The sequence below is a fragment of the Topomyia yanbarensis genome, chromosome 3 (genome assembly GCF_030247195.1).
Source record: "Topomyia yanbarensis strain Yona2022 chromosome 3, ASM3024719v1, whole genome shotgun sequence".
Classification (NCBI taxonomy): domain Eukaryota; kingdom Metazoa; phylum Arthropoda; class Insecta; order Diptera; family Culicidae; genus Topomyia; species Topomyia yanbarensis.
In genome coordinates this window covers 382,021-398,446 of record NC_080672.1, presented here as the reverse complement: position 1 = coordinate 398,446, position 16,426 = coordinate 382,021, and the positions used below count along the sequence as shown (strand labels likewise).

Below are 16,426 nucleotides of genomic sequence, written 5' to 3'. Positions count from 1 at the left end.
AAACAGGAATAGAAATCATGGTTTTTTTGCTTACGCACAGATGCTTTCAAAATGGGTAGAACTATCTACAATTCTTTCGCTATAAACAATTATAGCGACCATACTGGACATACTGAACAAATAAATATGAAGATTTAATTTTTGTCGTATAGATTCTAGAAAGTGAAAAACTGCCACTTTTGTGCTCGTTTTGTGGTAAAATCATATAGTGCGTTACTTGAACATTCGATAATACCACCTCAACTCTGATTCAGTATTATATTGATCATCTAATAACAATCATCTCGATGCATTAACTGAAATGAGCACCAGAAACAAAAGTCACAAGAAAAGAACATGCTTCGGAAAAACCCTTTTTAAAAATATAAAACTGCACAGATCGGATATTAGTTTCAAGTATAATAGTCGGACTGCAATTATTCAGCATAAGAATCGGTTAAAAAGTTCTTCCCCGAAAAAGTCGGCACTAATATTGCCATTCTGGAATAAAAGTCGGTTAAAAAAGTACTTTATAAGAGCCGGATATATTTTTACCGGTAGTTATACCGAAGATCCGCTTTTTACGCTTAAGGTTATTTCCGATTTTTACATTCTAATATTTTTGAGGGGATATTACGAAACATGTTTTGTTCTTCAGACTTTTATTTTCGGTCGCTCAAATGTTCTAAATTTTACCTCAAACTGAATTTCGTGAAACGAGTATTATGCGGCCAATACGGTAAGATTTAGTGAATACCGCTTGAAGGTGGCTTTCGGAAGAGTAAACCGTCGAAAAGTCCTAAAGAAAATTTACCGATTGAGCTCTCATGAGAGCCGCTTCACAACAATTCGAATTTTGTCGTCGAGTGTACAGGTCTTACAGCTACAAACAAAGTTCATCAACACGATATATCACCGTATAATACCGTAAGCGCTATTGGAAAATTCGTGCCACAATAGAAATTTATTGCAATAGGAGCACAAATTTGATATCATAGCAAATTCACATACGGCCAAGATATTGAATGCCTTGATTTAAAGAAATTATGAAAATTAGAGCGGAAAAGGAACTGTTCCTTGAGTTATGTATGCGGTCAAAAGGTTTATACATAATTCTTTGGTGCGCTTCAAGCCATCTTTATCGCATAGTTTTCATTTTTTAGAGGGACATAATTCAAGACTTCTCAAATTAGGTGATATCGCAATTTCGATGGAAGATTCAAGTTTTTGGTAGTCCAATAAAAAAAATTACCATAATATTGACATTTTAGGTTTTTACCCCGTTTATTTTTTTAAAAATTACTTCAGGCGACCTAATTGACCGATTTTAGCGAACTAACAATAAAATTGTCGAGAGACACAGATTGTTCTTGATTTTTTTTCGATCCGAAAAGTTACTGTTTTGTATATTTTTTTAACAATTGTTTATAAAAAAATGAAATAAAAAAGTGTTCTGCGCCTCTTTCTTCTTCAAAGAAATACTACATATACTACTTTTAGTACCTAACAACATGCCGTTGAGAAAAAAATGGCCCGCCATTTGTAATTAAATTATTCCACTCCGAACGTCGGCGCGCACGGATTGCAGGCATAAACAGCTTGTGTTGCGGCGACTCCGCATGAACCAACGTGCTCGTTGCAGGTTTTTTCACATTATTAAAGGATAATAAATGGTAGTGCGGCAATCAAGCGTGGTAAACCTTTATTCAGTGTATAACTTTGAATTCAATGCGAAGACATATAGCCTGCATTATATCCATCAATCGAATGCAAATAATGCAGGCTACAGTTTGTCAATATTATGGTCGAATTTTGTTACGCAGAACCCATCTGGGTTTGGTTTTGCAATGCCAAATAGCACCAAACAAATAGATCTTCCATCGAAATAGCGATAATTTGAATGACCCAGCACGCAGTATTCGACATCTCCAGCCAAACCACAGACTACTGCCCAACCAGCACGTATCGCTTAATCATCTACGACTGGAACCATGGAAACAACCAAAGACGTCGGATTGACCCCTAACCAGGTTCCAGGTGAAATGACCCAAAGCCGTGCGGCTGAATGCCCTTTATCCGAACGTCGTTTAGCAGAATGCCAGTAGGCCGATTGCCATTTGGCCGAAGGCTGTTAGCCGGAAAAAATCTTTTGACTGAATATCGTTTGAGAGAACTGGCCATTTAGCCGAATGCCAGTTGGACGAATATTAGTTTACCAAAGGTAATTTAATCGAATGTCACATTTTTTGATGGCTCGAATTAAATGGCAAAATCTTTTATTTCAATTTATGGTACACTGCCGGTTTTGTTTCACTAAATTGGTATGTTCCGATAAATTATTCAAAAGCAGGAACCAAGTTTCATATATCTTACAATAATTTGCAGAAATAGAGCTTAGAACTGAAATACTGTAATATATTCAAGTTAGTTTGTTCAGTTCATTTACACACATATCGTTGTATTATGACAAAATGCCACTTTCAAATATCATTCTCTGATCGCAGCAAGCTTTGCATAAGTGGAACGACTATCAAAAAATGTTTTCTGATTTTATTCGTTTTAAATAAAACTGTAGTCAAAAGGGATACTAGTCGAAAAGAGTTGGCGAATTTGCTTATCGCTGATAAAAAGACAGATGAGCTGCTTAAGTTCATTACAAGTAGTAATCCAAATGTAAAATTGAGACTTGTTAATGTTCAGAAGAAATTTTAAATTTTATTAAAACAACATTTGAACAGCTTTTAGGAAACTTCAAACAGCGTTTTTTTATGAAACTGAAGGTCTAACTTTTTCTTTGAAAAGCTATGGAAACTTTTCGTCCATAAATAGCCCCTTTTCAAATGTCATTATCTGTGATTGGCGCAAATAAAAGTAAGTTCGGATTGAAGCATAAAAAAGAACATACTTTTAAGCATTTGAGCAAAAATTGGAAAATACGATATTTTTTTAAAGCTGGCAATTTAAATTCATATTTCTAAGATTTAAAATTGTGTCGCACACCAAAAAATATGAACTTTATCATTGACCTAATTTCAAACATGACACAATTTAACAAACCGCAATCCACGATATGACGAAATATTGTCCCGAAAACGAAATAAATTTTCCGTTCAATTTTATATGAAAAATGTAATTTCTATGAGTAGTGATATAAAATTACAGTTCTAACCATTTAGAACCGACATCATATCTGGTGTGAAGTTACTTGATTTATGAAATTGAACGTCAGGTAAAATTAAAATTAAACGTAAAACTATGTTATTTTCGACGCTCGTATATGATATGGTCAGAAGACGTAAATTAACTCGAATTTTTTAGGTGTGTATTGCCAAAAACCTTTGTATTTCCTTTTCTATCTTGCTTACATATCAACAATACTTTGCGGAAATATAGAATGTGATTATTAAAAATAATTAGGCCATAAAAACTATTTATAATTTATATAAGGAGAATTTATTCAACCAACCGTGGAATACTTATCGCACAACTTTCCTAGTCGCTTTATTTTGACTCTGCGACATATTTCGGAGAATGCTTTCCTCATTCGTCCTTATCTTAGCTTTCCTTCAAGCCACACAAAATTTTCCGGCTCAAACCAAATATGCGTGCACTTACTCCGAATCCACAACCTTCTAAATTCCAATATGAAGATTTTTATTTTCTTCCGAACATTAACAAGTCTCAATTTTACATTTGGATTACTACTTGTAATGAACTTAAGCAGTTCATCTGTCTTTTTATCACCGATAAGCAAATTCGCCAACTCTCTTCGACTAATATCTCTTTTGACTACAGTTTTATTTAAAAAGAATAAAATCAGAAAACATTTTTTGACAGTCCACTGATGCAAAGCTTGCTGCGATCAGAGAATGATATTTGAAAGTGGAATTTTGTCATAATACAACGATATGTGTGTAAATGCGTTGAACCTGCAAAACTACAACATTTAAATCGAAATCGCAAAATTCAAAAAAGTCGAATTCGCCAATTTTTGCTAATATATACTAAAAAGTAAGATTTTTCATTTGGTTAAAACAGTATTCAACTTTGGGTACCCGCATCAGCGATAATGAGCCTTGTAGTAGGCTATTTTTTAGACCTAAAGTGTCCACAACTTTTGAAAGAAAAAAGTTAGACCTTCAGTGTTCAAGAGAAAAATACTCGGTTTGAAATTTTCTATAAGCAATTCAGATTGCTTTAACAAAAAGTAAAAGATACGGTAATTATACTAAAAAGAAGTTTTTTTCAGGAACACCCTAATCCATTGTTTTAAATTTGATATATAACAAAAGCTAAAAGAGATGGAGCTTTAATATATCCAACAAATTTTTCAAAATAAGTTTCTTTACAACTTTGTGGAAGACCGTGGAGCTCTATCTTTCATCAGTAAAAAGTTTATTTTCGTATTTTAGATTAATTAGAACCACCCTAATAACTATCCCAACAAAAAGAAGCATCTCCTGATGTACACAAATTCATCCTAAGACATGATACGGCTAAATTATACAGGTTTGTCAGAAAGTTAAAATTCCTCCTAAATTAGCGATCTGGACCACTGTGCAATGGTAGTAAAGTCAATAATGATGTCGATGTCTAGGATGCTCCTTACCATCGATGTGGCTAAAAGAGGTGAGAAACTAATTTCCGATTTCAACAAGAAATACACAAGAAACCCAATCTATCAGCCCTATTTATTTCGGTTGATCGAACAGCATCAAAAAGATCATCCTATAAAATCATAATAACAAACGTTTTAGAATAGTTCACGTGAACATTTTCACTAGGGAATATTTCATACGAAACTCTACTTTTGTTTATGTGTATGGATTTATCTGAAACAAAAGTTCATCTTCGGTTTCGGAGAGCAACGCCATACCTCAGCACAAACAGATCCATTTAAGGATTAGTTGGAAGATACAAATGATTTAAAAGCTAAGAGTTTTTGGAAATGTCCGACGGAACAACAGATCGAAATACGAATGACTTAAATCTGTTATTCGGCTGGTCGTTACCATTACCAAAATAACTCAACCAAATGTACGGACAATTACGTTACAAGCTCAAAACCAAAGGCAATCAACGTGCGTATTGGCACATTGTGTGCACGATCAAATAAACTGTTGTTAGCTAGCAGTATTTATCTGAACAACGTTCATATTGATATACATATTAGAAATCAATTTGTTATAGAGTGTACAGAATGGTATTTTAAATAAAAATTAAAATAAATGTAATTTTTTTTAATAACTTAATATTCTCTATCAATGAACGATTTTTGTCTTCGTTTTTTGAAAATGTCATTTTTTCAGTTTTTTATGTTTGAGAAATATTTCAGTTTATTTGAAAGAAATATTGGCATCATTGCTCCAAAGAAAACATTAATCCCACAGTAAGTTCTAACACCACATTTTCAAAATAAGTAACCTAAACTTTCAGATATTCGACTAAACATGTTGGAATCATCGTTTTAACGGTACTAAATTGAAGCTGCCAGTCCAGAGCCAAACAGCAGAAAACAGAAAGAAGAACCCTCATTTCAAACATGCGAAACAATTTGCCCGCCCGCAGCAAATTACGCCACGTGCCTGGGAAAACCAATATTCTCTTGCACAAAGGTCAAAGAGTATTCTCTAATGAGAACAAACAGTCTTAATTACAGGCGATGAATAGAATTTATCTTTTCCTTGGCAGGCCTCTCATCATCATGCACGCCCTCGACACTGCCGTCGCCGGTTTGCATCATCGTTTCGAGCCTCATCTCTTGAGAACCGGCGAGAAACTTGAATATCGCATCACGTACCAAGCGGCGAACGGTTCTTCTGCCGAGTAGTGCAGCGAATAATATAAATAACTGTTCCTCGCCCAACCCCTTGTGCTAAGCAATTTCAGCACTATTAGCACCGCTAAAGTTTCATTTCGTCGCCACCAACAGCACCGATGACCCGGTCTACCCCGTCTCACTCTTTCTCGCTGACAAACAATTCCAGTGCAATCCAGGGAAAATCACAACCTTTTCCGCACCAAACAACAACTATTATGCGCGCTGGAGCTTTTAGTGCTCGCTCTTGTTTCCACTAAAAGTCACTTTTCATCATTATCATAATACAAGCTCAGCAGAAACAGTTTCGCGTTCGGACCACCATCAGTCGTAAGGAAAACTATCCTCGTTTTTCCTGCAAACTCTGGCGGCGAACGAAATACATTTAGGTAGGTACGCGCGATACTTGAGTAACTTTCCAGTTCTAGAAGAGGTTGAATCTTCAAGATCGGATGCCGGAAGCTGTGCCAAACAATAGGGTTGTGGACTTTAATAAAGTACTGTTGCCTCTATTCACATGGAAATTTAAGATTCCTTTGTTCTTGCATGATTACGGTAAAATTCAGGGCGAAATTCACGATGAATCACTCTATTATTACGAAACAAACCGGGGTGGTAGTAAGTCGTTAGCAAACCTAGCCTATATAGGTCTAGCGTTCGCCTTTCAGCCTCCAAGAAAACGGCCTCGCTATAGGGCGATGGAATAATTCACTGTTTCTTTGTGGACTTGAAATTATTAACGGATAACTTTACATAAAATTCGTGGACGTGAAGGTCCATCAAATTTTCGTTGAAAGCAATTCCTACAGTATTCCATAAACCAACAAAGAACAAACTAATTTGAGCTGGGGGATGAACCGCCCTGATGAATAAGGCTACTGTTTCAATAGATCATCCTCTCAGGCCGGTAGAGTGGGAACAGTTCTTAGTAAGAAAGTTTCCTTGAACTTTCATTGTTGCACCTCCATCACGGGATTATCTACAATTACATTCCGCTTAATGCGATGCCGTTAAATGCTTCCGGAGCGAAGATCGGCAACGTTCTGTGCAAAGAAGAGCCTCTCTTACCATGCCAGGAGAATGCTTTTGTGTACAAAGCTCTTCCGTTTTCTTCCTGTCTAAGAAAAGCCAACTTGTCCTTTGGGCGGGTATATCAATAAGACCATAGGCAGTCATTAAAGCTGATGTTGGGCCCCTTCGTGTTTGCAGGTAAATGAGCAAAACTTGGACTTACGTGCTATTAGATTGAATATATGCAATGCATTTCAGGGGTTGGAAGTTACAATGTAGTTTACCATTGGATGGTGACTTCTTGCAAAAACTAAATAATTCATCCAGTGCCAGCTGAACTACAGCTCAAGTGGCTCTACTCAGTCCCTTGAAGTGTGATTAGTGCTGATGTAGGCACATTACTAATTTGCTATCTAATTAAGGTGAGTCGTTTATCTTGTGAATTTCTTGGAGAAATATTATTATTAGAGGTGTGCGCCGATGCATTTTTAATCGGCGGCGGCGTAAGCGACATTTTGGGCCGGCGGCGGCGGCGTTGGCGGCGTCACGCCGTTCGACCCTATCGGCGGCGGCGCGCCGGCGTGTGTCGGCGTGACGAATATTGACGCCTATGTAACTAAAAAAACTCTTAACAGCACAATTCCTTTCCCAAATTTTCGGTTGCTATTGTAACAGACTTCACAGCACATACAAACAAACGTTACAGTTTGAAGAAAATCTAAAAAATCATCGCCCACGATGTACTAGCGACATCTGTTGAACACATTGCACAAAATGTAATTCTCGCAACCATATCAATTTTTTTTTTTCAACTGATGCTCCAAAAGACCACCCTGCTTGCCAAATGCAAGATAATAAATGAAAGGTGAAACTATTTTTACAGTTGTAAAATTTGAAGAACGAAATAGAAAAATTGTCGATGTCGCATACTACGACTTCGCATGAAATAATGATTGCAATGGACAAATTTGAAGAATGCAGAGTAACGACTGTATTTCAATGACCCATAATAATTATTTATTGTTCTATATTTGGGAAATTAAGCAACGGTAAAACAGTTTTTGTTTTGTTTGAGGAAATTAATTGTTGTTGTCGTTTCATTGTTTTTTGTTTCTATTTAGTCATCTTTACCGTAAGCCCGGGGACAATTGACAGCTCCCATATATTGAATTCATAAGCAAATTTTGGGGTGATTTGGTGATGTCATGGCGGCTCGAATGGAGCAAAATTTGAAAAAGGCGCATCCCATTTATTATTTTCCATATCTGTGGAAAATAATTAATTTAAGCATTTCTACCATTTCCACCATTTCTTTTTGCTGCTAGAATTCTAATAAAACACAAATTCTATTCAAAACGAATGGTTAAGCTTGGTGGTGATGTACTTTCATTGGCCAAAATGTTTTTCATTTATATTTCTCGAGATAAAAAGCACCAATGATTTAACGGTTTCAAACTTCACACAACAAGAAAACCAAAACATGTTTAGGAGGGAAGAGAGCCGGTTGTTAAAAACAACGACTTCCAGCTAAATATATAATAAGATTTATGTAATTTTGCTGACGGTTTTCAGTTAGGGATAAATTTATTCTCTAATAATAATTCATAACACACGTAACGAAACACGCTTTTCTCTTGAAACTTTTTCGTTTCGTTGTTCGTGGTTCTCATACAGAGAAGGCATATTAGCGCCACCATCAAATCGGTGGTGCATATATGAAACAAGAACTATCTGTCAAGTCGTCCCTGGGTTGTTTACCGTCGCTCTTTTAGAATCCCGCAGATATCAGGAACCCTAACACGAGGCGTTATTATTGGCATTACTGCGCAGAAATGTCACTTTTAATGATCGTGTAAGGACACATTGCTATGCTCGATTTGCTGGAATAATACAGATCTACACCCTGACGAAACCTAAATATACAGTTACTATCAATCATAATCATTCCACGACTTGACGGCTCCTGTTAGGTTGAAACTGATCACTAAACAAGTCTGATTGAAAATGGTCTGAGCGCGCTCTCTAGTTTTTGTAGCACCTGCACCCCGCCAATTTCTCCAGCAGTTCCGGGGACCAACGAATTCTAATCCATTGCATACATTCGATACACCGAATCAATTAAATTACTAACGTCCTGTTATGTGCTTACTCACCGATCGGCATCGTGTTGTAACTTAAGAAATGGTTGTGAACAACTCCCACCTTGGGCACTTCGACAAGAATGAATTTCACATTTCCGGCCCATATTGTTTGTTTTGGTTTGCATGAGATTAAAAAGACCGTAACGTTATCGGGTGGGTGCGGAAACTAAGTAACGCAATTAGCTCTGTGTCAAAATCTCACTAACGCCACCGATTTGTAATTGAAATCGACCGTTTTTTCTACAAGTGATGAAAATTCATCTCGTGTTACGTCTTATTTGTCTGTGATACCGAGCTGGTGCTACTGACACTGAAATTTTTTCTTGAGTGGGGATAGATCACACGATGAATAATTTATGAGACTAGAAATCTTACCCTCTGCATCGCCACATCTGTGCACCAGTGTCGCGAAAAGACAAGATCACTTTGCTCAACTATTCTTCGGGAAAAAATTAATATAGGTGACGATTCAATCAATTATAAATAAACCTCGCATTGAAAATAAATTTGGTGTTTTCACAAAACTAGTTCACGTAAAAACGACATTATACTGAAATGTTTAGTAGGTGGTTGTGTCTGAATATGTTTAATATTTTTATGATTTTAATTCATAACTCGATGAAACATTGATTTGTATTAACTTTATTGACTAAAACAGTCAAGAATTGAACGACGTGCAACGATTTTCGTAAATTCTCGTCGTGTTATCGTGATATTTTAGTCTTGAGCTTACCGTTGGATTTTTTACACAGAGTCACGTGTCTTATAGTTTTCTAAATTATTTCACGGACATGAATTGTGGCTAGGTAATGTATTTTGCTCAGCGCAGTTTCATTTAATTCCGAACATTTCTCTGAATTTTAACAAAGGGATAACAGGGTTACAGGTCCTAGTAATGTCTTTGTATCTAATGCTCGTGCCTATGGGACTGGTTGCTAGCAGTTGTACACAATAGCTCACATAGAAATTTCAAAACCAAAAAGCAGAGCGAATAATCCATGAATGATAGTCTGAGTTCCTTGTAATTGTTTACGTAAGTATAATAAGATTATGTGGAAAATTAATTACTTCATGAATTACATCTTGAACAGTTTCACGAACTCGACTGGTGAATCGTGTGTAGCATATTAGGAATTAAGAATCGGTTAAAAAATCAATGAATAATACACTGCGTTCCAGTGAAATTGATTACGTGCATTAGGATCAGGCACATAATCGTAAATTTCAGGCACATATATCTTGAAAGTGGAAGTTTTTTTTTTAATTTGTGGACCATTTCACGCACACGAATGGTGAATTGAAACTTATATGCTCACAATCATAACCAGTTGACGAAGCAAGAATGGATCTTTGAATTATATAACTAGTGTCGTGTAATGGTTTTCGTGAAAATATCAAGATTATTTTAATTTTGTAATCCAATTGACGACCACTAACACCAAATAATGATCAAGATGTGATAAATCATCAATCAGTTAACGTCGTATATTCGGCCCATGGACAATGTTCCTAGATTTGTGGATAAAATTATGAGTCAACAATTTTAGAGTTCGCGAATTGTCGGCGCAGGAAAATGTATCGGCGGCGCGCCGCCGATCTACCGTTCGGCGTCGGCGTACGTTAAAAATTACCGGCGGCGGCGGCGTGGCGCGGCGGCGCACAGGTCTAATTATTATCTTAAGTAACCCGTAACCAAAACGAGATTTCTTTCTTTTCATTTGACTTATGACGAGATTAAAAATATTTTCACCCACGTTTTGTTAGTAACACACAAGCTGGGTAATTTCTATGGCAGTATATAGACTACTTCCAGTAATCGTGCAATTAATCTGATTAATGGAAATAAATGTGCACTGGATTAATGTTAAACAGCGAAGCCACCATCAATATTTAGGAAATTAAACTTACCGATACAGCTTTTACCGTCGAGAACGTCGATTTGTAGTCCTGACTGGCAGCTACACTCAAAGGAACCCGGTTTGTTGGTACAAATCTGTTGACAGCCCCCGTTTTCGTTGTCGCATTCGTTGATATCTGAAACAAAACGAATTGAAATATTGGGCACGAATGTTTGATTGAGGTATTGCAAATGACCGTGTTTTACTTTATTATGAATTTGATTCGAATTAACTATATTGACTAAAAGAGCCGTTAAATTAACGATTTTCATGGTTGTCATAATTTCTGTATACGTGATCGTGATATTTTGTTCACGAGTTTACTGTCGGATTTTTCCGACATAGTGGTGTAATTCATATTTAAGATTTCAAGAGCTTAGACACGTTTTCAAGTTGCGTTACCCTGATATTTTCTTCTTGAGCTTACTATTGATTTTGACTAGCGGATGTAATATGAGTGATGTGCGTGTTATCTACAGGTCGGACTCGATTATCCGGGGATTTGAAAAAAATCTCACCCCGGATAATCGAATCACCCGGATAATCGAATCAAACTTTTTTTTGCGTTATTTCACGAATTTAAGCTTCATTCGTGGAGAATTTGGAAATAAAATGACCAGGGCAAATTTTCCTATTATGGTAAATATAAATGTACCTATTTTGGCCCTAGTCGATTTTTCAGACTTTCAGGGTGTGATTTATATTTTCAGTTGGTTTTCATTTATTATTCATATTGGTAACGAGTTAACGATATGTATCAGTTATTTATAGTTATTTGTACAAGAATTCTAAGATAAACTTTTTAATAAGGTGTGTCTTTTGCAATACAAGTCAAACTCGATTACCCAGGGCTTAGATTTTCCGAGGTAACTGATTCGATTACTCGAATACCAGAAAAAATAAAGTTAGTAAGTAAACTGGGGGTCGTCTGTTTCTTGGCTCCAGTTAAATTTACGTGGAGTGTCACATATCACAGCTAACATGTCTAGTCATTCTAATTAGAAGAGTGCGTGTTGCGCACCCACAAAGAGATCCTTGTCCTTGTCCTTGTAGCATCATTTAGTTGACCAACAATGGATTGTCAGGTAATAACTACGCGTGTAGTCTTCGCAAACTGTCCCACTCACACTTGTCACTAACGAAGGACTATCAGGTTCGCAGGCGCCTCAGCGAGAAGTACTGCTGGCGCCCTCTTTACATAGCCTATCATCCATCCATGCTTGAGCTACCCAAGAATTGAAATCACCGCCAGTGACGGCCGGGGATCTTTTCAGAACCTCGTTAACCATTTCTTGACCAACTTTTTTCTACCGCGTATAGGGTCCCAAAACTATTTTTCCTTAAAACTGTTGGCGTCAAGAAATACGAAAAACCTGGTTTAAGAAAGATAGGTGCTTCTTTTGCAGCTGCTCAATATTTACCTTCCGATCTAGTCCAATTGCATGAAAATGGTAATTGAGGGCAATCTAAATTAGAAAGTTTTAGCAGTTTTCAATAATATTCACAGGCTAAGAAAATATTCCAAAATTTCATTTTCGCCATTAACAGAAACTATCCCTGGTAGCACTGCTTCAGCGGAACCCAATCAGATTAATTGTAATAACTTCTGTTCTAATGCTAATATTTATAACTTTTAGTGCTCAAATGAAAGATCTTAGTCGCAGTTATTAGCCTTACTTGACGTTGTGTAAACCAAATGATATAGTCATATAGAAACGTGGTTGTTCATCAACCAGAAGGGCACGAACGGGTTAAAGATGCTATTGGAATTCTGAGCAGGAATCACTTATTGAAGGGGATAATGGGATAAGAGCAATATTGTTTGTGTCAAAGTCCACTGGAATTCAAAGCAGGATATTCATCAGAGCATTACACCGGATTCCAATGATAATAGGACCATGATGCTGTCAGTATCTGGAATAAAGCATAATCTTCAGCAGAATTTTATCTTGAGAAATATTCCACTAGACATTTAAGAAGCTTTTCTCTAGAATCCTGAATCAAAATTCAGAGAAAAAACCGTAGAAATACGGATAAATATTGAATTGAAGTTCTGAAATAGATTCCATTGGGATGCTAAGAAAACTTCGATCAGTATCTTGAAAAGTATCCGAACAGAATCCTAAGAAGCATGTCATCATTATCCCAAGAGATAGCCAGAAACCGACCGAGCAATGTAGGTATAATGACGTTTTATGCGGCGTACAGTAACCGATGTATTACGAGAAAAATGTACTTTTAGTGTAAAATTAAAAAGTTGCATATTTGGAAATATTGGCATTAAAAACTTTTCATTTTTTGGAATCCCTAAACAAATCATTAAAAAAAATATCTCACTGATTGATTCTAGTGCAAACAGTACCAGAGATATAATCCGAAGAAAAACATTTTTTAAACAATTTGATAAAATTAACCGTTATGTGTCCAACAAAAAACACCTATAACAGGCCAACGAGGGTACCCGGGTACCCACAAATTAAAATGCTCATAACTATGGCTTCCTTTAACCGATTTTGACACTTTGAGATGTTTTAGATTCAGGAACTCGTCCACTTTTGGATTCTGTAACATTGAACCGGATGAATGGATCTGGTTCTTGGTAATCCGGATTTTCCTGAGTAATGTTTCAGTACTAGGGTATGACTTGTAAATTTAAATAATGCTCTAGCACAATGAGTATCAAAACTCTTCAAATTGTCTCGGAAGTCTATTATTTATTGTTACGGGACCCTATGGTAGTTTGAAAAATAGAATTGGAATGGAATGGCCATTCACGGCCCTACGGTAACCTGCTCCGGAATGTCCGTTCCGTGGTGAAATCACCGAATGGTTCCAATACCACGAGATACAGCCTATTGATGCTATGCCAAGAATTTTGATACCCATATTGCTAGTATTCCATTGAAATTCACAAATAGTATCCAAGCACTGGAACATGCTTCCGGAAATCCGGATTCCCGGGAACCGGTTGAAATAACCCGATTCATTTTTACTAAGTCTAAAAGTGGATGAGTGCTTGAATCTAAAACACCCTAAAGCATCAAAATCGGTTGGAAATTACCTTAGTTATTGGCATTTCAGTTTTGGGGGTACCCGGGTATCCACGTCGGCCTGTGACGTAGCAAAAAATTCAGGAGCCCCTCCTCACACCCTTCTTACTACATCAAAAACATTATTACTCCAAAAGCATGATTTAGTGAAGTTCTAAGATGTCACAAAGTTTCAATTTCCAGCTACGGATAAAACATCGGAATTTCATTATTTGTAACCTAAAAAGGTGTTCGGGTACCACGTCGGACACATAACGGTTAAGAGTGTTCCCATGGACTGAGGCTGTTTAAACGACACAACAATTTAGGTTATTATATATTGGCTCTAAATGAACAATTTCTTCAAAACTGGTTCCAATCCATGAAGGTCGATTCCAAGTTTTGTTTTTTTAGGTCACTTTGCGCGGAATAACCCATATATAAGCCATTTTTGAAGTAGGTTAAAATTTGACAGGAGGTTAACCCTAGACCCCCAAATTGCCCGAAAAAATGTTCTATTGACTTCAATGGTCGAATTAGCACTATAATAAGACATTATAGTTGAAATTTGATTTTTTTCAAAACACCCGGATAATCGAATCATTTTCCCCGGATAATCGAATCACGGATAATCGAATCCCCGGATAATCGAATCCCCGGATAATCGAGTCCGACCTGTATTTGTTTTCCATGTTAACGATTGTCTCACAGATATATGTAACTGAATGAATTTTTACCTCATTTTTTCAATTATCACTTGTTTACAAAATAAAAATCTGAACTTCAATATTTGAACACAATTTCTGATGTAAAATTGTGTGCTGAATCCGAAAATGAAGTCCAGAAAATTTACAGTAAACAGTAAACGTCATAAATTTCGTATTTTGAAACGCTAGCTGCTCATCTGTGTTTTGTACAAAGTTAATACAAACTATACGAATCCGTAGATATATGTGATACTACACACATACGTCAAGTATTATAAAATTAATACATTGTAAAACTTTTAATTTATTTTCCTTCCTAGAACAGCAGTTCGTGTTTTGAAATTATGTGACATCGAACAAGACTTATTTAAGATTTAAAATCTCACAATATAAACTTCAGAATGATTTGCAGAACGTAGAATATGTTGTAATTTGATTACACTTAGATGTTAAACGCAGTGCAGGCCCGTACGTAAGGGTAAGGTTTTGCGGGTTCAAACCCCTTCCCATGAGGGATTTGAATTACTTTAAAAATGTCATACCTTCCTGTTCAGGAAAAAAATATACTTCGAACTGTTCTGATATATAAAACGTCAGGCGCATTCACAAAGGGGGGAATTCAAACTCCCCCCCCCCCCCATGAAAGTTTTGAATTACTTTTAAAAATGTATTAACTTCCTGTTCTGGAAAAAAATATACTGCAAACCGTTTTGACAAATAAAATGTCATTTGTCTAGAAACAAGTCAATGAAGAAATCAAGGACGAAATTTTGCGAGGGTGGCTGAAAAGGAATGTATGTCAAATTGGACGGCTTCTCTGAAGGATCGGTTCACGTTTCGACAAGCTTCGATATTAGCAACAGTAATGAGTAGACAGCAGATGTCGGTCAGCGGGCTAGCAACGGCAGCTAAGGAGGAAAAAACACGAAGTTGGATTGTTCCGTCGGAGTGGCAGCGAAATGGACCGCGAAAATCGGCATCGGTATACGGTGAAATACCGCCGCCGAGAAGTTCTCAGCACCAGCTAGCAGATAAATAGGAACGACTAGCACCAAGAAGGATAAGAAGCCCGGCGAAGATGGTTGTAAACAGATTTAAATCATTATGGTTGACGCCTCCGGATCGGTTCATGTCTCAACAGGTGACAATATTTGCAGCAGACCTGAGCAGGTTAGATGTATTCAGGGCCGGCGGATAGCGTGGGTAGTATGGGTAGTACTACCCACTCGAAAATAACCGAGTGGGTAATTACCCACTCGAAATTTTGGTCATTTTCATAAATTTGAAACCTGCCACGTATGTATCTCGGGCACACATTTGAAAATATCGATGCACAACAACTTCATTTACACAAACACACTGCAAGTGATTTAATGTAAATGTAATGCCAGCGTGTGTATTGCGAAAAGGAGACAAATCCCTATTCTATTACCCTCACCCTATGCTTACTACCCACTCGTGCTAAAAGTGTAACGCCGGCCCTGGATGTATTGCGAAGGTTGGACAGCAAGTAAGGAAAAGTAGCTATGGATAAAACATGACGAATAACACAAAAAAAATAAGTAAGAACACTAAACAGTACTTAACGGTTGCCCCGGATGGATGAGGTTTGCGAGATGCAAGAGGTTTAAGTTTAGTCGGTTGGCTTAACAACTACTACAAACCAATCCAAATCCACCACGAGCCAGCAGGCAGCGCACATTGGTAGGAAATACCAAAAACGTTCGCTAGATGCCAAACCATCGAATATATTCACAGGGTGTCTTTGGAGGAATTGTTCGTATGAATATTCTCCACAATCTGATTAAAATTGAATTGAGGCATGACTTACTATGATTGAACT

General features: G+C 36.9%; 1 protein-coding gene across 7 annotated transcripts in view; it reads right to left on the bottom strand.

Annotated features, from left to right (window-relative positions):
- LOC131692703 (fibrillin-2-like) overlaps positions 1-16,426 on the bottom strand; it is a 250,397-nt gene that overhangs the window by 110,086 nt on the left and 123,885 nt on the right. For all 7 annotated transcript variants that reach the window (XR_009306042.1, XR_009306041.1, XM_058979903.1 and 4 more), the window contains one exon: positions 10,858-10,983. Coding sequence is in view for 5 of the 7 variants with exons in the window: in XM_058979903.1 (XP_058835886.1) it covers positions 10,858-10,983 (126 nt within the window). In the remaining 2 variants the exon portion in view is untranslated. The remainder of the gene's footprint in view (positions 1-10,857; positions 10,984-16,426) is intronic.